At 31.1% G+C, this 26,041-nt stretch overlaps 2 protein-coding genes across 3 annotated transcripts; one reads left to right on the top strand and one right to left on the bottom strand.

Moving 5' to 3' along the window:
* Window positions 1–1,354: 1,354 nt before the first annotated feature.
* LOC130447443 (epsilon-sarcoglycan) lies at window positions 1,355–9,695 on the bottom strand. Of its 2 annotated transcripts, XM_056784256.1 has the most exons (5): window positions 9,073–9,675; window positions 7,808–7,982; window positions 4,443–4,657; window positions 4,233–4,316; window positions 1,355–2,702 (listed from the first exon to the last, which is right to left on the bottom strand). In XM_056784256.1, exons 1-5 carry the CDS (start codon window positions 9,615–9,617, stop codon window positions 2,486–2,488), a joined length of 1,236 nt encoding a protein of 411 aa, XP_056640234.1. In that variant the 5' UTR covers window positions 9,618–9,675; the 3' UTR covers window positions 1,355–2,485. The 2 variants fall into 2 exon arrangements, with proteins under 2 accessions (XP_056640234.1, XP_056640235.1); XM_056784257.1 differs by lacking the exon at window positions 4,233–4,316 and having other exon boundaries at window positions 9,073–9,695.
* A 219-nt stretch (window positions 9,696–9,914) lies between these two features.
* Window positions 9,915–20,298, top strand: LOC130447442 (ATP-dependent RNA helicase SUV3 homolog, mitochondrial). Its single transcript, XM_056784255.1, has 11 exons — window positions 9,915–10,310; window positions 10,369–10,760; window positions 10,812–10,923; window positions 10,978–11,199; window positions 11,762–11,984; window positions 12,464–12,583; window positions 12,648–12,828; window positions 13,587–13,766; window positions 15,116–15,264; window positions 17,125–17,321; window positions 18,468–20,298. Exons 1-11 carry the CDS (start codon window positions 10,007–10,009, stop codon window positions 18,641–18,643), a joined length of 2,256 nt encoding a protein of 751 aa, XP_056640233.1. The 5' UTR covers window positions 9,915–10,006; the 3' UTR covers window positions 18,644–20,298.
* Window positions 20,299–26,041: the final 5,743 nt, after the last annotated feature.

Genomic DNA, 26,041 nt, shown 5'->3' with positions numbered 1-26,041 from the left:
AAACCAGTCAAAAATTTTTCCTTTTCGATTATATTGCAGGAGCTACTAAACTGTCCAGAATCCTCCTGTTGTCATAACATTTTTGAAGCTAGTCAACAAGTCTACTAAACAGTCCCAAATACTTCTTACGGACATTTTGCCATCTTGGAAGTAAAGATGTTTGAAATATTTATGATCAAAGTACGTACCAACCTCAAATGATTGCAGTATTTTTAGGTTACTTATCAAATGTTGTGATTAAAAAGATTATTAGTTACGTATCTTATAAGTAAGAAGAATATATTTTAAATGACCAAAATAAATTGTTATATTTACAGGAGTTTCTTTTTAAAAACTCTTTTTCCTTATGAAGTTTGTTTTCCATCTAATTGAGTTCCCTTAAAACTTCCTCTCTACTGCATTAACTACAAAGGAAATTATTGAAAAACTATTTGATGGTTATTTAGACATTCGCTACAAAAACGAAATTTAAGTACACAAAAAATGAAAAAAAAAATTGAGGTCAAATCGACAAAACAAAACCTGCTATTTCAATTTTTTTGGTTTTTAATGATTTGGATTGAAAATTTCGAGACTGAAAGTTACAAAATGTTGAAATGCAAATATCTGCTAATTAGAATTTTTGGAATCATGTGATATTTATATTGAACACATTATTTTCTGCTACTACTAGACCAAAACTGACAATTATACTGTTTGACGCGCGTTAAACGACAAGTGAGAGTAGATCACCTTGTATTTTACCTCAAAAATGATCTAAGAAAATTGTTTACCACTAAATGGTCTTTTGAAAAGAGCCGGTAAACACTGGGAGCTACAACTGGAGAATATGGTAGATACTGAAATTGCAATTGTAACAAAACGAAGGTCAATAAACTGCTGGTTCTATTATGTATCCAAAGTTGCTTGTATTGGGCTAGTTTTCCTCAGGAACGTAGTTAGGCGAATTGGACTGCGAGGGAGGGTTACCCCCAGCAAGAAGGGGTCTAGAACTTTTTTCTAATTTTAGATGCAAAATGCCAAGTTTGGCGTGCTATTCACAAGTTTTAATGAAATATCTCAGATGTTTAGGTAGCATAGCTGCAGATGAGAATGTTGGGCCATTTTTGTAGAAATATTTGCAAAAAAGAAAATGTTATTTAGTTCCTTAATAATATCCTTCTTCGTGTTCTTTAACATTCATAAATTTTAAAATAAACTGGAGGAAACTGGCACTCCTTTGACGGTAAAAAAAACACCGTCTTTCCATAGACAACGCTGTATGCAAAATATTCGCCGAATGACATGCGCACTACTACCACACGACGCGTCCAATCATATGCTTAACCAAGTTGGTGTAAATAATGAAAAAAAATCAAGTTGCTCTGTTTATTGATTTTTTCAATATACAATAGTTTTTTGGTTAATATTCCCTAAAAAAAAAAAACAAATTTTCTTCCATTATCATTACATTCTTCTTCGTATCCTAGATTCTATGCGTTTTCATGGTTTCCCTATAACAGTTACGATGATTAAGTCCAGCTTATGTACCATCTTATTCTAGACGGTTAAGATGGTGAAGGATAAATAATTTAGCAATTTTCACTTCGATGATTTATCTTGTTCACAAACCATCTCCATTCAGAATTCTTCTTTTCCCATAATATGGTACTAGCTACTAAACAGTCTAGAATCCTTATCTTTCCATAAGATAGCTGTCCAAAATATGTTTCTCCCATTACATTGTAGAATCTACTAAATCATTTATTTAAAATCCTTCATTTTCCGTAACATTGCTGAAGCAACTAACAGTCTAGTATACTTGTTTTCCCATTACATTGTAGTATCTACTAACCAATCTAGAATCCTTCATTTTCCATTGCTGGAGCTACTAGAACAGTCCAGAATCTTACTTTTTCCATAACTGTTCTGGAGCTACTAAACAGTACAGTATCCTTCTTTTTCTATAATATTGCTGGAGCTAGGAACAGTCCATAACCCCTTCTTTTTCCATAATATTGCAGGAGCTACGAGAACATCCTGTTTTCTTTTCTTTTCTATGATATTGCAGGAGCTATTAGAACATTCCGGTATCCTTCTTTTTCCATAATATTGACGGAGCTACTAACAGTCCAGTATCTTTCTTTTTCCATGATAATGCAGGAGCTACTAATAGTCCACAATCCTTCTTTTTAGGTATGCAGGAGCTACTAAACAGTTCAGAATCCTCCTATTGTCATAACATTTCTAGAGCTACTCAACAAGTCCAAAATCCTTTTTTTTTTTCATGATATTGCAGGAGCTACTGAACAATCCCGAATACTTCTTTCTTCATAATAGTTCAAGAGCTACTAATAGACTAGAATCCATAAATCATTATAATACAAAACTATACAAAAACCAAAATCTTCTTTTTGCTCACAATCTAGCAACTACTAGTTGAATAAATATGTTTTTTTTGTGGGATTTAACAATACCAAGTCTTTTCTAAGAGATCAGTTTGTTGTCACAAATCTGGAGTACCTCTGGGTTTAACATACGGAGGAGGACTAGGTCTACAGTGTACCCCACGGTTCATAGTTGAATTAGGACTATTTGAGTGGCTGCAAAGATCCGGTGAAAGTGTAGTTTCTCTGTTAAAACTTCTTATAGATTCTGATGGTCTGTGTATTGTTTCTGAATAGCTAATTTGATCGGAAGTCATGTCATATATATGACTAGCCCTAAAATGAAATAAATTGTACTTATGATGAGATTAGAAATAAGCAATAAACAACAAGAATAATTAATTCCAGTTAGTGAGAATTTGAAAGGTGAAATACTTTGTTACGTTTGGAGTAGATACTAGGCAACTGTGACGTTATAAAACAAGTTGGTAACAATGGTTTATTAGTCAAGGAATTAAATGATAATATATTAACGGCGAGTGAAATAATTGCTGGTATATTGGGTATATATTTGCTAGATATGGCAATGTTCTCTAAATTGCATCCATTCTGATGTCAAATTTCTATGCATGCGAAGTTAATTGAATAATTTTAACATTTGGAACTTCAAGTGTCTAAGGGACACTTGGAATCGCTTAGCTATGACGTTGGTTCCCATGAGGAGCGGAGTGTACAATCAATCTTAATAAATACAATAATGAACTGAGGTGAATTTATGATTCTTCGCAGTCACATTAATATGAGACAAAAATTAAGTAATCCGAGACGATACACAAGAGGTTGTATCTCTGTCTGGGTTACATTCATGCAATGTAGCATAATTTTAAATAGGATATTAATATATCAGAACAGGACTAGTGAAAATTAGTGAAGGAAAAGATTGTTAAAAAATCAAAGATCAGTGATTTAAGTGGTTGGAGCATGTACGGAGAGAAGGAAAAAAATCTATAGCATTTAATATGATACAATGAGATCTCGGTGGTAGAAAAAGAAGCGACAGGCTTAAGACAAAATTGTTAAAAGAGGTGGAAGATGACCTAAGTAGTGTAGGAATTTCTAAGTCATATATAGTTATGGATTCATAGAGTTTTTAATTTTTCTATGTTTAAGATAGATTGAAACATTTTTGATAGATGGCGGTAGCTACGCCGTTTGCAATAATGCTTAAGTCAGGCTTGAGCCTCTTATTATCAAACAAACATCAGTAACATATCGATATAGGAGGTGGAGAATTTTTGTTTCAAAAACTGAAGTATTAAACATTCTCAAACTTCAAAGCTTAGCTTGTTGGGAAAGAATAGTTTTTTAATACTGATAGAAAAAGACAGGAAAGAGGAAGTTGTGGCGAAATAAGCGACAAGGTGTAGACATGAGCTATAGGGTCAGAGATCCACCTCAACTAAAGGATATAAAGAGCATGTTTGTGGCACAACCCTATTAGGGGTGTTACGACATTATTATATATTCTTATACTTTGAGATATCAAAATTATTCTAAATGTAAAGATGGCGTAAGCCTTCACTATACTTTTTCATATATTAATTGTGAAGAACTTTTTATATAGAGAAACTCATTTTGAGTCAAATAAAAGACAAATTTTAATAAAAAAATATGTACGATTCATCGGTGTTCGTGGGAAAAATAGCGTACACAACTCGATAGAAAGTACCTTTTTTACAATGGTTTTTCTATTCTCATGTATTATAGTATTGAAGATACATGCAGTTAATTAATTATTTGAATAAATACAAATCAGACATCGCTGCAATAAAATTATTAAAGCCGAAATTTTCTAATTATTTTTACCTTTTATATATATAATGATCATAATAGTAATCCATACAAATATGAAATAAGTTGTGAAAATAAATTTCACTCTCTTCGTCTTCCCTAAAATTAATATATAAAAAAAATCATAATAAAATCATAAGTTATATCATCAGTTCCTTTATGGGGATTTAAAAAAGAAAAATCAAAAAACAAGTTTATAAACGTTAAAGTAAAATGTTTACTTACAATTCGTCGTGATGAAAACATAGTAAAAAAGACAGGAATAATCCTAAAATAATTAGTATTAACACCGGAACTAACAGAGATACCATAAGTTCATTATAATAACTTCTTTGTGGTACATCAAATTTTGATATCGATTGCCATACATCACCATGCATATAGTAATCATCTTTTACCAATTCATTAGTTCGGTGCATGGCGGAATTATTATTATCAACCTAAAAATAAATCTAGATAACTGAATATTCGACAATATCTGACAAAAGTAGATGCCAATTCACCTGAATATATAAGAACTGATGTGATTCGACCTCAAAAGACATCAATTAACATGAAGTGACAATCCGGTTCAATGGATGTTAATTGACAATATCTGACAAAGGTAAACGACAATTCACCTGAATCTGTGATAATTGATGTGATTCGACTCAGCGTCAATAGACATCTGAAGACATCAATCAACATAAAGTCACTATCGACCTACATCTGTACCAAAATAACAATTACAATAGCTGTTTTCCATTTACCTCCAAGAGAACTGAGACACTCGGTTATGTGAGCATCACGACCACGATATTTCTCGTTCCACTTAGTCCAGACCGTTATAATGGTCTGCGAGGTGTTTTGAGTATTGAGATAAATTTTAACGAATGGCAAAGCAGAAACAATGAGAGGTTGTGTTGTCATTAGAACTCTAAGCTCCAATATCATAAAATCCAAACTCGTTTGAGATTGCCTACAAAAATTGAACGAGCTAGACAAGAAAAAGAAAATTACCTTACAATGGACCTTCATGACACTCAAACCCTTCTGTAGTATCAGCTACAGAACAATGGAGAAAGCAATGGAAAAGAAGGTAGATACGAGCAAAACCAATTATTGGGATAACCTACAGGGGCTGAGATAGGCAAAGACTCTTTTGTAGTTCTAAGTAAGAACAATCTACGTATACTAACAGGAGTTCTATCGCCTCAACAAACACGTGATGACGCTAGACCTAGCAGATAATGTGGAGTGCAGATTTTATTGCACAGAGGACGAAAACTCTATCCACTTTCTCTTGAAGTGTAAAACACTAAGGAACTCCAGAGACAAATATATATTCTCATAATTGCAATCTGCGTTGCTCAAGCATGTGCAGATTGCTGGTAAAAACTCAGTTAGGTCTCACTGAAAAGGAACGTGCATTAAACTGAGTTATGACGTCTCAAGTGAAAATAATCTGTGGGTGTCAAAACTATTGAGCGCATCTATCCGTCTATATGTTCTCTTAAATATTAATCTTATTGCATACAAAAGCTATAATTAATTATATTACTGGTCGTTAGAGTCTCATCAATTTAAAATAAAAGCAAGTAATTTGATACATTAATGCAACTTCAAGTGTCTAAGGGACATTTGGAATAACTTAACTGTAACGTTGGTTCCCATTAGGAGTGGTCAGTATACAATAAATCGAAAACAATGGTAATTAGAGGTAAGGTAGGTAGATTTATGATTCTTCACAGTCATATTAATATAAGACAAAAATTGGGTAATTCTCGACGATAAGTTAATGGAGAGTATATTAAGGGACACTTTGTATCGCTTAACTAGATGATTAATGATTCAATGATTCCCATCAGGTGTAGTGAAATAACTCCCGCCAATAACAACTATAGATGATGTGAGCAAGCTATAGAGGCCTCAAGACATCTACTTTTCGAATTTCCGCCACATTTCATCAAAAAAAAAAACATAAATTCCTCAAAAAATAGCATCATTCGGGAGGAGTCTACATATATTGGAAGCAGAACAATGTGATACATTGTATTGTTCGAAATATCTTGTAGGTGTATAAGTGCAGAGTGGCTGAAAATTCCAAAAGACTTCCAAAACAATCTAGACTTCGTCCAATCTAAGAGACAGTGCAAGCTGCATAAAAATCAGTTCAGAAGTTTTTGAGAAAGAGAATTGAGAGTTGAAATTTATATATTTCAAACTATTGAAGTCTTATTTCTCTTTTTTAGCTATCAATTAAATCATTAATAATTTACGAAACAGTTTAAATCATTTTTCACTTTATTTTATTAGGTACTACATAATATGAAAAAATATTTCATTTATCTACGGGTGTCCAGTGGCGAAATTAGGATTCAAAATCTATATAACAAAAAAACTACAAACATATGCATTTCTAGTTTTAATCAATATTAAATAGACAAATCCGGGTTTAATTTTTGAAAAATTATGTCGAACACATTCTTGGAACCTGGCTTCAGTATTTCTTGTCATTTCTTTTAGTTCATAGATTGTCGCCGGGCTTGTTTCTTTCTTTTGAGATACTCCCACAGAAAAAAGTCCATGGGGGTAAGATCCTGGGACCTGGGTGGCCAAGGGATGTCACCGAAGCAGCTTATCAATTTGCTAGAGAAGAAATCACCAAGCAGCGCCATGGTCTCCCTAGCAGTATCTGGTGTGGCGCCATCTTGCTGAAACCATGTCTGTGAAGTGAAGGCAGGATGTTCTCTCAATGTTGGAACTAATAATCGTTAAGCATTCGCCTATAAGCAACACCGTCTACGGAAATTGCTGGTACTTATGATTTTCAAAAAAATAGAGTCCAATTATTTCTCTGCTTGACAACGCACATCAAACCGTCACTTTAGGACTGTGAAGTAACTGTTGATATTTAAATAACAACAATTTTGCTTGTTTAAACTTCCTCTCAAATGAAAATGGGGTTAATCACTCCAAAAGACAGTATTTACTGTGCGAGATTGTCTCACAGAAATTTTTACGCATATTGTGATCATTAAGCATTTGCACAATTTGAATATTAAATGGATGAAATTTAAGATCCTTCTTCAATATTTCGTGCACTACAGTTTTTGGAAGCCCCAAGCAGCCACTCTCTTGCGAACGAATTGACGCGGATTATCGCGCAAACTTGCCACGTTGAGTTCAATGTTTTCATTCGTTCTCGACGTCCTGCTGAGTCCCGATCGAGGGTTGTTTTTTGCTGAACTTGTTGCTCGGAGCCTTCGCACCCATGATCGAATCAAATCTTTACTTGGGGCGTCACGTAACCGTCGAATATTTGAACGTGAACTGAAGCTTCGACGAGCAATTGCAGACGATTTATTGGCTTTGAAATACGCTTCAAATGCAAATGCACGTTTTTCACCCGTCCACTGCGACATCTCCACTAAATAACTCGCACGAATGACGATGACAACGCTGCCCCCTCCCCGTCCCAAAGCGATCAATGCTAATGACAAAATTCGAAATTCAAATCCTAATTCTGTCAACGGACATGTGTTATCTAGTTGGTTTGTGGAATATGCACTAATTTATGGAAATTTTAATTGTTGAAAAAATATATTTACCAAATGGAATGAACACCAATCTAACACAAATCCAGCTTCTCTAAAATATCTCTCGACTGAAGTCTTTTTAAAATTTCTCGGACATGATGGTAAATTTGAAAGTGGTGTAACTTCTTTTTGGAGTTCTATCAGTTCAGTAGAAAATGCTGTTTCACTACCTAATCTTATTACCACTCTAAAAGTAAAAGGAATGCACTAAATATAAATAGTTGTAAATGACTAGAAATTATAAACTACTTGATGTTGAAGGTACTCAAGAAAATATATCTGCTCTTAATAGAAAAAAATCAGCAAAATTTCAAAAAAATGCGCACTACCCATTAAAAATGTTTGTCCACCGTATAATTTGCGCGATAAACAAAAAATAAAAACATTACGAATTTTCGCATTCTCTTTAATAATTTCCACAAATAATCGTCGTCTATTTGGTTGAGAACAGGAGACTGTGACGATCAAATCTTTACTTTTAGTACATTCTTCCTGTTCAATTCTTTCAAATACTCTTTGCACATCTACGAGGAATGCTTGGAATCATTGTCATGCTAGAAGATAAATTTTCTGCTTATCTGGCCGGAACGTCATACATCTTTTTCAATATTTTTTACGGCTTTCTTTTTTCAAACTCTGTCAAATTTTTACATGGTCTCTAATCATCCTTCCTCCAAAACATCCCCAAGTCATCATCAAACCTCCGCGCTTTACAGTTGGGATTACACATGGATCTAACATCTGTTCTTCCTTGACCTGTGCACAGTCTTCTTTTAGACTCAAAAACCTTAAACTTTGGCTCATCACTCCATAAAACTCTCCATGGATATAACATCAGTTCTTCCTTTCACCTGTGCACAAACAGTCTTCTCTAGACCCAAAAACCTTAAACTTTGGCTCATCACTCCATAAAACTCTCCCACATTATTCCAATTTTCATGTTCTTCAGCCCACTGCAATCATTCAACTGTACAGCTTCTCTCAATCTCCTTGTTATTGTAGAAATTCTCTCTCTAGATATATCCCAAAATTCATTGATCTGAGCTGCTATCTCTGAACCCGTGAGTCGTCGATCATGTTTACTGATTGATACAATATGTTTTTCCTCAGCAGTTGTAGTTTTTCGAGGCCACCCTGAACCTTATTAAATTTAAGTGAATGGATGTATATCTATTTTTCCAATAAATAACTTTATTAACTATGTACATACTAGGAAGATATAATGGAAAGTGAATATTATTAAAACTATTCCACAAAATTTGTTATTAAGTACTTACCCTTCTCCTTCTCTTGGATTAGGTGGTTTTCTAGCACCTAATTCTACTGCCGAATTAAGTAGAGTAACATATAAATCGAAAGCGCTGTTTTTCCACAACTCTTTGCGGAAAACGTTTTTTAATGATTCCATTCTAACCACATCAAACATATCTTCAACATTCAAATTATCAATTTTAAGGTGTACCTCGTATTTAGCTGAATTCAATTTTTCGGAAATGACGATATTGAGATTTTCTACTCTAGTTTCATACGTTTTCTTATTGAGAGCTACTATTTCTAATGGAATATTGTCGATAACTTTGGGAGGTACTCCATATAAAAAACCAGATCGATGTTGTTCACTATAAATATAATTTATCCACGAAGGTAAATCTGGGGCATCTAATAACGAGGCTTGATATACAAACTGATCTTTTATACCTTCGTATGTCCAGTTAAACATTGGAGGATCTAGAGCTATTGCAAAAACTTCGGTCATAAGGACATTTGCATCTTTTGCATTTGCAAACGCTAATGAGCAAAGTATTATTGTTTGTATCAACATTTTAGTAAAATACTGGAGGAGATTTCTAACTATTAACTGCTAAATTTAGATCAATAATTTATTTTTGAATACGAATTCTCCGCGCAAGCTCTAAATAAGGAGTAGTTCTAATGACTCAAAGGTAATGTTATTTGAACTACATCAGAAACTAAGTAAATTACCTGATATCGCTTTCAAAAAGGTTTACGATCCTTATTTAAATTCGAGTTATTGCTTAAAAAAATAAAAACCATCAGCTATTGTGTTAAATTAAAAGTAATTTTTTCGAAGACCTATTGGTAGATATAGGCTATCACCATAAAAAAGAAGATTAAGAGATACTGGTAAAATATAACCTTTAAATTTACATCCAAACAGTTTGTTTATGATTTGTATATATCTTTTTAAATATGTTAAAAAATACCAGTAAAATTAGACATTTGTGCGCAGTAACTCAAAGTTTCAATAATATAAAATTGATTAATGAAGTGAAAGGAACATGCCTAGTTAATTACCACCAGATTAGACCAAAAAAAGATGATTCTAGTTTATCATCTTTGTTTGTTCCTGTACAAATTAAACCTAACACTGATGATATAAATGTAGGAACGGAACTTACTGGAAATTTGAACAAATCAGATTTATTAAAAATTTTAAACAAATTTTACCAGAAGAAGGAAGTTACAGCGTTACTTACTGAAAATGGCCTCGATCGTAAGTTATTAGTAGGGAATAAATGCTTTTTATAACAAAATGTTTATGAACGTTACAGAATATTTGCAACACCAAGCATATGTGAGTTTCCGGAGGTATTGTTTAGAGGCTCAAAATCTTCCAACTGATATTCACGTTGTGTTTAGTGATATTTTACAAGGAGCTGGAAATGTTCTCGACCTTTTTCCTTATTTCCTTCGCCATGCCAAAATAATGTTTCCTCACTTGGATTGTATGGATGATTTGAAGAAAATATCAGATTTAAGGTTACCAGCTAATTGGTATCCTGAAGCTAGAGCAATAAATAGGAAAATTATTTTTCATGCTGGTCCTACAAACTCGGGAAAAACTTATCATGCTTTAGAAAGGTTCATAACATCAAAATCAGGAGTTTACTGTGGACCTTTAAAGCTACTAGCAAATGAAGTATTCAATAAATCAAATAATAGGGTATGTATGTTTATCAACAAAGTATTTTTTTTAACTGTTCGAATAATTTAGGGAACTCCATGTGATTTGGTAACAGGTGAAGAGAGAAATTTTGCAGATCCTTCAGGAAATGCGTCTAATCACGTTTCTTGTACAGTGGAAATGACATCTGTAATTAATCCTTGTAAGTTCATATTTTTATGAGGAAATTGAATAAATTTAAAGAAAAATATTTCAGATGAAGTAGCTGTAATAGATGAAATTCAGATGATAAGAGATCCCCAGAGAGGTTGGGCATGGACAAGAGCATTATTGGGGCTTAAAGCTGAAGAAATACATCTTTGTGGAGAAGCCGGAGCAATTGATTTGGTTAAACAAATTAGTTTAACAACTGGAGAAGATTTGGAAATTCGTAACTATAAGAGACTGACTCCTTTAAAAATTGAAGATTCTGCTGTAGGTTTGTACAACATTTCAATTTATTTAAATAATTCCAAAATTATTATCAAGTTTATGGAAACTTTGAGTCTATAAAGAGAGGTTATGCATCCAATAGTATTAACATTCTTTAAATTATGAGTTTTAATGGTACAAGGATTAAAAATAATCATCTAGGAATAAAAACAATGATACAATTTAATGGTAAATAATTTTGGGGTACCAAAAAAGTTGTTATAAGTGAAAAAAGCACAAAACAAAATAAATAGAAGATATGAGAAAACTTTATACAGAAAGTTATGAAAATGTTGTGGAGAAACAAGATTTTTTATTTTCAAAATGTACAATCTACTTCTATTGAGTAATAAGTAAATGGTATGTCTTTTGGCGGCTACTGTTCATTAACAGTTCTCTGAGAGATAGATCTTCAGCCCACTGTCTTTTTAGTCTTCTTCCTTGCAGTGGGAGGTTGAACTGTGTTGATTAGTTGTTTGCACCTTTATAAGTTGCTTTCCATTTCCAATTTTTTTAGATGTTAATTATTTTTCATATTTGAAATTATTAATACATATATTATATTACAGGATCGTTAGAAAATGTACTTCCTGGCGACTGTATAGTTTGCTTCAGCAAAAACGATATCTACAATGTTTCTAGAGGAATAGAAGCAACAGGAAGAGAGGTTGCCGTCATTTATGGTGGCCTGCCTCCCGGGACAAAGTTAGCACAAGCCGCAAAATTCAATGATCCAGACAATAGTTGTAAGATATTAGTAGCTACAGATGCTATCGGTATGGGTCTTAACTTGTATGTTATACATTTTGTTTTGGACCATATTTCACTTGGAAAAATCAAAACCCAATTATAATTCAATCATAAAACCCAAAATATTCCAATCAAATTTGAATTTATTCAAAAAAAATATAGTTAAAATTGTTTTGCTGTCAATTAGCTATTCTCTGTTTCCTAGTGCAATAACAGAATCCATTAAATAGAGTAGAAAAGTTAAAGTATGTGTATTGCAAACATCATCAGAGCTGTAACTCCAACTATAACATGTAGAATGATGAAACTTCTATTCTAAAAAGCTTTCCAATTTAATTATTCAAAAATCATTTAAAACAAATCGAAATCTAAGCCAACAGCCCTGATATCAGCCTATTTGGGATGAAATATGATAATTTTTATAATGAATCCACCACAGTATGATAAATATTAAATTGAAACTTCCAAGTAACATATGGTCATTTAATAGTTTTATTAATAGTTCTTTTTATGTATCTTAGGAGTATAAAACGGGTAGTATTTTATTCTTTAATAAAGGCTTCAATGAATGAGAAAGGAGAAAGAGAAATGGATACCATTTCTGTTTCATCTGCTCTACAAATTGCAGGAAGAGCAGGACGGTAAGTCATTTCTTTTTTCTTTCCCTTATCTGTTCACACACTTGGAACTTAATTTTTGTTTAAGATATGGAACTCAATGGCCAGAAGGATCGGTAACAACGTTCAAACCCGAAGATTTACCTACTCTTCAAAATTTATTGTCTTCAGAACCAGATCCTATCACTCAAGCGGGTTTGCATCCAACAGCTGAACAGATAGAACTTTATGCGTATCATTTACCAAATTCTACACTTAGCAATCTAATGGTACTATAAATACCCTTTGTTTACTATTTCACTAAATAAGTTAATTCTTATTTAACTAAATCTTTCTGAGCTGCTTCTTTAGGTTAACTGGTATGTGGTTTCTGTCTTTTGAGTAGATCTTCCTTCAGATGATGTGTCCAGATATCTCATAATTATGATGGAATATATAATTTTTTTGGATTTGTTTTTCCCTATTATTTCCACTAGAACCTCAGACCCTGTCAATATAATTAAGTTTCATGATTCACCATTAGATTCCCATTTTGAAGGCTTAGATTCCTTTGAGTGTTTTCATTCTTCCACTGAGTACAGCAGTATTGAGTAAATTCCCATTTTAGTTTTCATTTCATAGGATCTTTATCATCTTAACGAATGCTGATATAGATTGTTCAAACTATTTTAGACTCTTTCAACCTAATTATAGACTATGTCTGATAATTCACCATATTTCTGTATTTCTAAAATGTAGATTGCATCCAGTATAGGTATTAAGTAACTTCTTCATTTCATAGGATCTTGTTCATCTTAATAAATGCCGATATAGATTGTTCAATTTGGACTTAAATTAAGTTAGGTTAGAATTATTTTCTTCCTCTTCAAAATAGCGGCTGTTAATTTTATGAACTCTCATTACTCTGTATTAGATTCAAATTTTAAAGCATCAATTAATAATTTGAAGTAAGGTTATTAGGTAGAGTTGTATTTAGTTATAGATCTTATTAAGATCACTTTATATATTGTTTTTATATTTTTTTCAGGATATTTTTATAAACCTTTCAACAGTAGATGATTCCTTATATTTTATGTGTCAAACTGAAGACTTCAAGTTTTTGGCTGATATGATTCAACATGTACCATTACCTCTTAGGGCTAGATACTTGTTCTGTTGTGCACCGATTAATAAAAAGATGCCGTTTGTGTGCACCATGTTTTTAAAGGTAAAGATTTATTATATGAATTTGAAGGAATGTTGCCTCAATCTGTTCTTTTTTTACCTCAAATCATGTTTATCTGATAGATATTTTAATCAATTCTAAAGTTTCATAGTGTTTGTGATCATGTGCCATCAAAATTAAACTATTTCTATATAAGCACCTAATATATGTTTTTGCAAAACTTCAAGACAGGTTCCTGTTTCTTTGTTTGTTACAAAGTATGGAGCTTTCCATACTTTAAAGTCTACAAGTGGAATTTTGTTTTAGATTTTTCCAGATCAAAGTCTCACTTTCCTTTAACACTTTTCTACAAAGATACATCAGATTTCAAATTCGTATTACATGTAGGGAGGATGTCCAGAGCTGTCCTTGTAACTGGACCATCAACAGCTCCAATTCCAAAGTTGTATTGGATGTTATTTTTCTTGAAAGTTTGATGATATTCATACTGCACATACTGTTTACACCAACACTCACAATTACTCTGTCTGCCCGCGTTTCGATCACCAAGTTATCATCTTCAGAGACTAAACAGTTTACCTTTAGTCCCCGGAGATGATAACTTGGTTATCGAAACGCGCATCAGACAGTGTAATTGTGAGTGTTGGTGTAGTGTTGAAAGTTTGATGGTACAAATATTATTTACTTGATCAGTAAAACACAGAAATATTTTCTGAGTACCTTGTCAGAGGTCATTGGCATTATGTATATGCTCCTTAGATATCCTAATGAAGACTGATCTATTAAAAACCAAGTGGAGAGGTGTGAAATTTTGATGATTGCTAGTGCTATGGTTGTGTATGTTCTCATATTATGTGTATTAAATTGATTATTGTTACTCTAAATTGCTTTTCTATACCACATGTAAGGATTGAAGGTGATTGACCTCCAATCCGTGTCTACTGCCTGTCCATAATTTATGCTGATTCCGTTATATATACAAAATAGAAAGTACCTCAACATTACTTAATCGAATATTATAGTTTCAAGGTTTGTTATTTATTAACGTCGCGTTTCTAACGGAACGTGGTTTTTAATTGACTCGAATTACACGTTTTTTATTAATCATGGCTTATAATTAATCTTAGAAATTTCTAACGACCTTCTGGTTAAATAACCGTCCCATATGTGATTCTTACAATCATATAGTGCATCCTCCGCAGTATTTTATCTAATTTCTACCAATCAGAATTTCGGAGTTCATATTGCATTATTAACTGCAATTTTAATATGTTTATATCGAAGAAGGGGCTACTAAGACTTGATTTCAATCTGTAAACTTTATTTTTACAAATTGTTTTATTTATTTTAATGAAAAAAATTTTTTTTGAACCAACATTTTTTGGTTTTAGTTTGCAAGACAGTATAGTAAAAATGAAATGATAACGTTTGACTGGCTTTGTAGAACTATCGGATGGCCTTTACAACCACCAAAGACAATATTAGATTTAGTCCATTTAGAAGCTGTATTCGACGTCCTCGATTTGTATTTGTGGTTAAGGTAAGTTGTATTTAAATAACCATCGATTCAAAGCTGAAATGGGATGGAATTAGCGAGGATACTAGTCACTTTAGTTTATGTTCCTGGTTATAAGAATGTATTTTTTACTGGGACCATGCTTATTTATGGTGTATGAAGACGAAAACTGCAAGAGATGTACTTTATGTAAAAAAAGTTACCTATCACTAGATCCAAAAAGTATCTCAACTTATCAAAAATAAGCTACACTTGCCCAATGATTTCTTCGCAAAATGGTGCTTGATTAACGATTCAATAGTGTGAGGTGTAGGAAGAAACTGAATGCTCCACTTCACCATTCTAAAGTAACATAAAAAACCTCTGAAAAGAGGATCTAATTTTCATGAAGTCTTGATAGATACTGAAATTAATTAGAATTATGGAACTGGAAAACAAGCTGTAGATATTGATACCGGCTCTTATGGTTGGCCAGTAAACCTTAATGTCGCAGTGCTATGTAACCTCTAATTGACTATTTATTTATTTAAACAAATGATATAGTTTTTTTTTGTAGGACGTTTATTTAATGTGTGCATATAATGAAAAATTTAGCTCTTGATATTTTTCAATCTAAATATGTGACACTAAAATAGTTTTCTAGCTCTTCTTAAAAAAGTACTGATTCTGATATTACTTTTTGAATTTGTTTTATAACGTTTATTTCATTATACAAAATAGTGTGATAAACAATTATTTAAACAATTTCAAACAAGCTGCTTGAGTAATTCAGTTTTTAGTTGTATGTATGTATATTAGGGTGCCATGTATACATCATCCAAAGGATCTATTGTGTCTCTGTGATACTAAGGATCCTCAGTGCTTACAGCTGATCTATTAATTCCACTCCTCTTAGAAATTTCAGAATTTGGGATGATTCCAGCTGTCTTTTATTTTGTAAGCTCCCAGTTGTAATCCTCTGGTGTTCCGTTATGTCTCACACATTGAGAAAATGTGGATAGAGGTTCAGTCCTCTGCGCAGCATGTGGTGTATGGTTTGTTTATCTAAGACTAGTAGTGAAAAATTCACGCTTTGTTTTATTTATACCTCTTGTTTGTTTATATAAATACCTAAATATACAATAACTAAGTTTTAAATGTTTAACAATATTACAAACTTTGGTTTTTATCAACCTTGTCCTCGCGTCAGTTCATATTGGTCTTTGTGACTTCTTCAGGTGCCCATTGAGGCAACAGTGCCCCGACAGGGGTTAGTATTCGTAGGTTGCTCTGATATATTCAGCAAATCTTTTCTAGTTATAGTTTCCCAGGAGTGTCTTTGCCTTTCTTAATTTCTTTAGATTGTCTCAGTAACTGATTTTATCTTCTTTTCCAATACTTTATAGTTCTGTAGCTAACACCACAAAAGAGTTCGAGTCCTATGAGGGCTTTGTTTGCCCAAACTTTAGCAAGTCTGCCAGCTATTTCATTCCTCTCCACTCCAGTGTGTCTCATAATCCATCAAAGGGTAATTTTATTTGTCTTTCTTAGCTTAGAGATCCAATAGCTGTTTGGGTATAGTATAAGATGATGATCTGTTTGCGATGATTTCTTTCTAGATTGAACTGGACACATTTTCAATTACATATATTACTGCTTTAAAAATGTTTTCAGAGTGTTTGGTTCTAGGCCTGTACACTTTTGATTCTAGTTCTGTTTGCTGTTTTGGATCCTAGTTTTTAGATATTGGTGGATAGCATACCTAAAAAGTAGTTTATAGTACCACTTTTGCAAGCATTTGTCGAAGCAATTGATAAGATCTAAAACCCTATGGCTAATTATTTATAATACAATAATGTGAATTGTAATTTTTCTAATAACAATATCGATGTAATTTAATTTTAGTTATCGTTTTACGGATTTATTCAATCAACCAGATTTAGTGAGAGATATGCAGAGGGAATTAGATCAAATTATCCAACAAGGTATTGTTCAATTAACAAGATTATTGAGAAATTCAGAAACTGGTATCAGTTCCGGAACTGCAGCTATCGACGACGATGAATTTTCAATGAGCAGACAAAAACAATCGTATTTGAGAGGTAATTAAAATTTTTTTTGTACAATTAACATAAATAAATCATAAGTAATTTAAATAAATACCACGCGAATTTACATTTTTCAAATTTAGGTTGACATAAATAAACGTAACTTTTGCTGGTAGTCGATGTCGATAGTATCAGTGATCAAAGGTTGACGTATTGTGAGATTACTCTACCATTTACAAAGAATCCTCGGGATTCCAAAAGACGACTAAGAAATAATTAACTTCCTCAAAAAAATTTTTTTTATATAAATCAACCAATCATCTACACATTATGGTGATAACTTTGTACTTAAATTAATGTTTTAGTGATATAATACGATTAAATCAAATCCTGAAAATTTCCTTGGCAGTTAACGCGTTAACAGATATTGAAGAAAAAGTAAACTTTTTCACCGTTCAGCTTATGTCTCTGTTTTAAAAGCTATCTGGTTAACTCTTGACCTCAAAGCACTGATGAGCGCTGTTTAAATTCAAACAAAAAAAAAACGATTCAACAAAAAATTGGGAGCCATATCGAGAATTACGAAATCTTGCATCTGAGTCAGTCAGAAAAGGAAAACGTAGGTATTTTGAGTTTCTGGAAGGTCTAAATTATACAGACAAACTTTGGAGAGGCGATTGATAGAAACTAAAATTACGTTTATAATATTGTTAAACATTTAAAAGTTAGTTTAGGAATTTAAGTAAACAAACAATCTGTATAATTAAACAAAGCGTGAATTGTTTACTATTAACCTCATATAATCATAGATAGAGGCTAGAAAAGAGTAGGTTCCAGTGCTCCAAACAAAATCCAAGCAGTTGCGCCTTTTTTTGAAAATATTAAATCACAAACTAGATATTAAGACTATAAAAGTCTTTGTAAGGGTTAAATAGATGAGATTTATTGAAACAATGTTCGGATTTCGTGCAGAACAGTGTGATTAGGGTAGGTTTCACCCTCTGTAAACATTAAAATCCGATATCGTTGAAATATCGAGTTGTTTAAACGCGTCACGCTGTAGACGATTTCCTGTGCTTTATTTCTATCAGTTTGAGTGAACGATACATAGTTAATTAAATATTTTTTCAAATTGAGTTTAAATCGTTCAGTTCAAATTTCTTTTGGAGAATGATTATTCTAATTTTCTTTGGTTTTTAGGTCAAAAGTCTATGAGTTTGGGAAAAGGTAAATTAACAGAGCGTCTTTTGGCGCAAGGCATTCTAACTCCGACCATGTTACAAGAATTGAAGAAAGAATGGAATAAAAATTCGGAAAATAAAACTGTCGACGAAGAACAGAAGAAAACTAGAAGAAAACGAAAAACCACCAAATAAGAAACATTCAGAATATCTAGATTTTTTTGTTATAATATTTTTTTATTTCCATTTTTTATGGGGGTTCACAATAAATAAACATTTGAAAAATTGTACTTAAAATTAGCTACATACCTACTGTAGTATTTTCCCATACCGATTTTTAATATAAGATAATAAATTCAGTGCAGCTTTTGTTTTTCCTTGATATTTGAAGGCGATAACCTCGATAAATAGTTCTTTAATAAAATCCTTAAAATCTGCCTTACAAGAAGTCTCCTAGAATGGAGTTCAAATCCTCATTACGTTTCGTTGGATATTAGGAATTTAAATCTAGTTTGAATGGTAGGAATAGGAGGATTGAAACTATTCTCCTTATAGGCGGTATTTCTTCTGATCGGATCCAAATCCTTGCTCCTTTTTCACACCAATTTCCAAAGTTAGTTTCCTAAGGATCTTTTTTTAATTAAATACTTCTTTTCATATATACCATAGAAAATCTAAGTGCCATTACAATGCGTTCGTGGTTCCTTTCTGGCATCTTGATTCCTCAGGGACAAAAGGGACACTTTTTAATTCATTATTTTAAAAAATAGTATTATATGTAAACGGAAATATTTATAGGGAAAATAATTGAACACACTTTTTTGTAAATTGGAATTCTTTAATAATTTTATATTTCTTACATCTATGACTAGTGCAAAAATTTTTAAACTGAAAGAATTCACTGCAATGGAAATATCTAACTAAATATTGGACAATTTCATGGTATTAAGATTTTTTTATTAACATAACAGGCTTTTAGTTTGGATGCTCTTAGTTTAGAATAAAAAAAATATTTTGATTTGTATCGGATAAACATTAATTCAATTTCAAAAGCGGAATATGTTTGGTTCAAATAAATAATTATTCCATTGTAATAAAATCTTCTGCTCACTTTCCTCAATAATATTTTTGATCAAAAATAACAATTTTTGTACATTACATTACAATGTATCCAATTATAAATTGTGAAATTTTTGCAAATAGACAAGAGATAGATTTTATTGGTACCCCAATATTTTTTAAGGTTGTATTGATAATTAAAAAAATGTTGAAAAGACAAGGAAAATTTCATTAGTAAAACCTATAAATCCAACGAGTTGTTAACTAATTTCTTCAGTATTTTTTAAATAGTTTTCATTGGGAAATAAGGGAAAACATCAACCCAGACAATTTTTAGTAAGAGGTAGTATTTATTCTTCAATTTTTTGAGGAAGGTTTATTGCTACCCCAAAAATATTGAAAAACCATATAGTTTTTCTTTGAAATTTTTGAAATCGTCACCTCAATAAAAAGGTCCAAGAAATAAAGAGATTATTTTTTCAATATATCTGAAATTGACACCCGAGAAAATGCAAGAAGAAAAGCCAGAAATTTCATTAATAAGATATATTAATTAGTCTTACTTCAATAGATTTGAAACTGATGCACCAAAAAACAGAAAATACAGAAAAAATATGAGAAAATCAAGAAATTTTCTTGATAGAACCTAAAGATATCATTAATTTGTATCACTAATTATTTTTTTTTTCGATATTTTTGAACTTGACACCTCAAAATAATAGTAAATTTGTCTTGATTTTAAGTCTTTTTCTATGAAAATCAGTTTTTCACATGTTATTTTATACTGATTTTCATAGGAAAAGAGATACAAAATCAAGACAAATTATCACCAAAAATATTCAAAAAGGTCTAAAAAAAATAGGAAATAGGGAAAAGATGAAAAAACCCAGAAATTTCTTTAATAACACCCAAATAAAGTAAAAAATCTGATTAAGTAATTTCTTGAGTATGTAAACATAGATTTTACAGATAGCTCAAAAATTATTCCAGTAATTTGTTGGCAAGAAGTACTATTTGTCCTTCAATAGAATGATAGTGGATTTCATTCTAAAATATTAGAAAAAACAAGAAAAATGCCGGATATTTCATTACTACTTAGCACATTAGTTTTTCAAAAGATCTGATATTGAAACCTGAGAAAAAGCAAGAAAAAAAATCAGAAATTTCATTAATGAGATGCACTAATTAGTCTTACTTCAATAGTTTTAAAATTGACGAATAAAAAAAAAACAGAAAAAATGAGAAAATTAAGAAATTTCATTGATAAGTTTAGTTTTTCTTCAATATTCTTAAATAAGTTTCGTGGGCACCATAAAACATGGAAACTACAGCATAAAAATGAGAAAATCTGGAAATTTTATCAGTAAAAAATCAAATTTTCATTAATAGGATTCACTGATTAGTTTTAGTTTGAAATAATTCCCATTGATACCTGGAAAATAAAAAATACAAGATGATGAGAAAAAATCTCATTAGTAGAACCTAAAAACTTCACTGGTGAAAATTAGTAACTAATTTCCTTAGTATAAAGTAGATTTTATTGATACCTCAGAAATAAAAGAAATATTCTATTACACAGATTTACTAATCAGATTTTCTTCAATATTTTTGGAATAAGTTTCGTTGATACCTCTAAACGAAAATACAGAAAAAAATGATAAAATCCAGAAATTTCATTAGTAAAAGTAATTTTATATCAAAATTATTTAAATAATTCCCATTGACGTCTGGCATAAAAAGCCAAAAAAAGAATTCCAGGAATTATAAAAATGTCATTGGTATAAGTAACTTAAAAAAAATGAGCCTGTCAAATTGACATGAAACGTGGATGACATTGCTTTAGATAGTGATAAATGTTAATAAAGTATTAATTCTTTACTAATCTCTTTAATTGATAGTACAAAAGATGAAATCATCTAGAAATTTTTCTACAGCTCAATCGTTTCTTTGTTATTTTCGATCAAGAACATCAAATTGGCATTTTCGTAACTTTCCCTTTATATTTGAACAATACAAATGTACAAACTATATTAAAATGGAATTAACAACATAAACTCATGGTAATTTACACCGCCCATTTCTGATTAGACCAAATAAAAAACAATAATATTGATCTATTCATATCAGAAAAAAATCAAAGGACCTAGAAAAAATTTGTTTCCAAGTTTTTCATAACAATATATGACTATTTGTTATTTTTTGTATATTTATCTCATATTATGTTGTTCAGTTGCGATTCTTTGTTATTTCTTTCGGCAAACACTTCGTTCTATATATTACATTTCGAAAAATACGAGGACGAGTGAATAAGTTGTGAAAATTCTGAATTGAAAGAACGTTTAACTCCTCAAATTTTATTTTTTGATTATGGATTTGAAAACTATTGTAAAATGTGAAAAAATAAAAATTTACAAATGTGATTGACGGAATCAAGGAAAAAAATGAAGAATAAAATTTGAAAAATTGTATTTTTAGGACTTTAGTTTCAAAAAACAGAAAAAGATTAAAGGAACAATTGAAACATAATTAAAAAGCTAAAAAAAGTTGAGACAAGTGATGAAGTAAAGTATTTACAACGTTGCCAGATACAATAAATGAAATTAATGAAAAACTCGATACAGAATTTTTTATAAAATGCAAGCTAAAATTAATTAAATTAAGTTATCAAATGAGGTAGAAAATAATGATAAAAATTTGATGAACTGGTTAAAAAAATGAAAAAAACATTTAAAAAAATCAAATAAAATGCTTCCATGGAAATATTGACTTCAATTTTAAAACGAAGAGATTCGACTCCCAAAATTTTATTTGCTGAATTTTTCAAAAACATCTCCAAAACTGATAAAAATCGATAAAAAATTGAAACAAAGTCATTCGATTAAAATTCTACATGTAAAAATTGTTATAAGTGATGAATCGAAGTAGGATCTACAATGTTGCCTGTTAAGAGAGATGAAATTCCTGTAAAACTCAAATAAGGCTCAAAATAATGGAGTCATTTGAGTCACAAAATTTTATTTTTTGACTTCAATTTCAAAACTTCATCAAAAAATTGATTTGAAAATGAAGACAAATATTCAAAAAATCCAATAAAATATCTTGACAAAGATATTCGATCTAAAATTTTATTTGCCGGATTTCAGTTTGAAAATATTATCCAAAAATTGATAAAAAAACAAACAAGAAACTGAAAATAAATAATTGGAAAAAAATTCTACAAGCAAAAATTGTGATAAGTGATAAAGCAAAGTATTTACAATGTTGCCAGATTCAATAAATGAGATTCTTGAGATATTCGATCCAGAATTTTTTATAGAAAACAAACATTATTAAGGTACAAAATAATGGTGAAATGTACGAAAAAATGAGAAAGAAAGTGCTTCGATTACCAAATTTTTTTTAGAACTCCAATATCAAAACAAATTTGTCGTTTGTTTATCAAAATTTTAACAAAATGCATCAAAATTGAGTGCATGATGAAATATGATTAGAAAAATAACGTCACTGTAAATTTATTTTTTAAATGTTCAATTTTCAATTAAAAAATTTATGAATTAGGTTTAAAATTATCCAACGATGAGATCAGAAACAAAACTTATTTTAATAACGAAATATTTTTGAATAGATAAAACAATATTTTATCCAAAACTCTGTATTTCAATAAAAATGTTATTATGGATTTATCAACTTTCCTACGTCACTTTCTAAAAACTATAAACGCTATAATGAAAATAGCTATATCATATCGAGTCTTCTATTTTGCATATAAAATATAAAAATACAAAAAAAATATAAAAAAATTGTTAAGTATAATATAAAAAATATTATAAAATATAGTGGTGTCCCAAGAAGTTTTATATATATATATATATATATATATATATATATATATATATATATATATATATATATATATACATATAATAAGAACAACATTACAATGTAATTGTGAATTTCTTGTAAAAGTTGTAGTTAAAGAAAGCGTTTACAGAAATTGAGTTTATATATAAATAGTGAATTTATTATGAGATAAAAAGAGTTAATTCAAATCTGATTACAGTGTGGTTTACATGAAAAAAGATTCACAGGACTAAACAGTAGGTCTCAATGCAGGGACTTCTCCAAAAGATTAAAAATTCTGACTTTCCCTTCCATTTCATTTTTGAATCCGTTTGTTTAATTCCTAATTCTACAATTTCAGAAAGATCTACTCACTACGTGAAGCACGACCTTTAACTACCTACTCCACGTTCAGAATTAGTTAAGGGCTCAATATTTTACAATGAAAAAAAAAATGCAAATCACTTGCCAATTGAAATCAAATCGATATACTCTAATTTATTATATTACCTATATGATACGAGCACCAACCCCAAGGAGACACTTAAATGTCCGATAAATTTTTTTGTAACAGTTCTTTATTTAACTTATTTCTCATATGATTGTTTTTAGCGCCAATGACCAGCGCTGTCGACGCACGTTAAAAAAACTGAGAAGATTTTGAAACTTTGATACTTGGTGTACAGGAGATTTTTTTCAACCGTAATTTATCTTATGAAACTTTCCTTATGAATATAATACTTTTTGGAACACACTATATGAACAAAACACGCCAACACTTTACTGTTGTCACTCTAAAGCCTGAGAAACGTAATTAACAATGTAATTTCGGTTACTTTTCTTATTTTCTCAAATTGATACGCACGCCTTTAGTTTCGACGTGCCAAACAGTTTCCCAGCTCCAGCTTTAGTTTTGTTTATTACTTTAATAATACTTTATAAATAGATTTAAGTATTTTTGATAACTTGAAATAAATCTATTTTTAAGTATAAGTAGATATAAAGGCTTTCAAAACTCGAGTGGTTTTTTCTAATACAATGCGTAGCCGAGAGTCCAGTTATTACCATAAACTTTTCGCGATTTTTTTATTGGTACCTATATTTCGAAAATATAAAAACTGATTGTCATGGGAACTGAAAGAAAATCGCGGAAATTTATTTGTAATTACTCAACATTTGGTGATATTATAGGTTATAATTAACCGTTGAGAAGTTGAGGATACGAGGTCTGGTTATTAAATAACGAGACTGGTTACGAAAAAAGTGTCGAATGCTCCCCTCCACTTCAATATGCTCCCTTCCCCTTGCCGCACACCTTTCCATACGTGTTTTCTAGAGATGTATCGATAACAAAGTTTTTCGATTCTCGATACCGATACCTAAAAAATCGATTCTCGATATCGATACCATCGATGTATAATAGCCCCTTGTAAAAAAAATTCTCTCACTAGAAACATATTCATAATTTGTTTGAACAACCTACAAACCAATTTTAAAATATCTATGCGTATACAGGGATCAATGAGGCAATTTCTAATGATAAAAAAAGTAAGCCATACGCAAGGGTTAAGTTGTCGAAATTATTTAATAATATATATATATATATATATATATATATATATATATATATATATATATATATATATATATATATATATATATATATCACGAAACAATGTGTTGCGTCAGGAAGGCACAGCAGAGGCGGACAAGTTATTTTAAAAGCAGGATTTTTCTACACTCTACATCTAATACATTAAAGACGATACGGAACTACTTTGTCTGCCCAATAAATGTACCGAAGCAACCTGTTGTCTAAACAAGGACAAATATTTTAACAAATGAAATACCAAAATTTCATAATATAAACTGGATAAAAAATAATTTTTCCGTCCATTTACTGGTATCGGTATAGACTTTTTGCGATCGATTCTCGATAGCAATGTCCATGAATCGGTGGTGTAGATAATCTGTATTGAGAATCGACTCATTCCTAGTTTTTTCCATTGATGGAAGCAGTGCTGGAAGTCTTCTTTGGTGAGTGCCTTCAAGAGCTCTGCCGTTTTTTCGCTTACCGCTTCCATCGATTCAAATCGGGTCCCTTTCAAAGCAGATTTTATATTCCGAAACAAAAAAAGTCGCACAGTGCCAAATTTAGTGAGTATGGCGGGTGTTCGAGCACTGGAGTGCGCTTACTGACCAAATATTGCTTCACAGATAGCGCATTATGGACGGATGCGTTGTCCTGGTGCAAAACCGGGCCGTTTTTTACGAACTCGCTCTCACAGTGTTGCCAAAGCTAATAAATAGTAAGTTTGGTTGAAAATCTGACCCTCTGGAAACCATTTAGTCATCACGATACAGTTAATATCGAAAAAAAAATCGATCAAAATTGCCTTGAATTTTTGCAACAATTTATAGCACTCAGTAGAAGTTTTTTTCAATTTAACGAGCAGTTTGAGATTGATACGTTGCTCCTGTCACTATAATAGTGACGGAAACGTGTTTTGGGACGATCATAGACAAGATATCTAGATAACGCACTACTCGTTTTTTACCCACCCGTCTAGGGCGCCCTCTAGGCGCCCAGTCTCGTTATTTAATAGCCAGACCTCGTATTTATTAGATTTTAAAAGTTAGAACAAAACTAAAACTAACGGTGTTTTTTGAAATGCTATGAATGATTCAAATAGA

Source organism: Diorhabda sublineata, chromosome 8 (assembly GCF_026230105.1).
Source record: "Diorhabda sublineata isolate icDioSubl1.1 chromosome 8, icDioSubl1.1, whole genome shotgun sequence".
In the NCBI taxonomy this organism is placed as follows: Eukaryota; Metazoa; Arthropoda; class Insecta; order Coleoptera; family Chrysomelidae; genus Diorhabda; species Diorhabda sublineata.
This window is presented reverse-complemented; position numbering and strand designations above follow the sequence as displayed.

Excerpts from the sequence above, each read along its gene's own strand:
- LOC130447442 (XM_056784255.1), top strand. The coding sequence starts at position 10,007 with ATGTTAAAAAATACCAGTAAAATTAGACATTTGTGCGCAGTAACTCAA. Across the intron at positions 11,200-11,761 it reads AATTGAAGATTCTGCTGTAG|GATCGTTAGAAAATGTACTT; the intron begins GTTTGTACAACA and ends ATTATATTACAG. Across the intron at positions 12,584-12,647 it reads ATTGCAGGAAGAGCAGGACG|ATATGGAACTCAATGGCCAG; the intron begins GTAAGTCATTTC and ends TTTTTGTTTAAG.
- LOC130447443 (XM_056784256.1), bottom strand. The coding sequence starts at position 9,617 with ATGTTGATACAAACAATAATACTTTGCTCATTAGCGTTTGCAAATGCA. Across the intron at positions 7,983-9,072 it reads AATCCAAGAGAAGGAGAAGG|AGTGGTAATAAGATTAGGTA; the intron begins GTAAGTACTTAA and ends TTTTACTTTTAG. Across the intron at positions 4,317-4,442 it reads TGTTTTCATCACGACGAATT|GGAAGACGAAGAGAGTGAAA; the intron begins GTAAGTAAACAT and ends TATTAATTTTAG.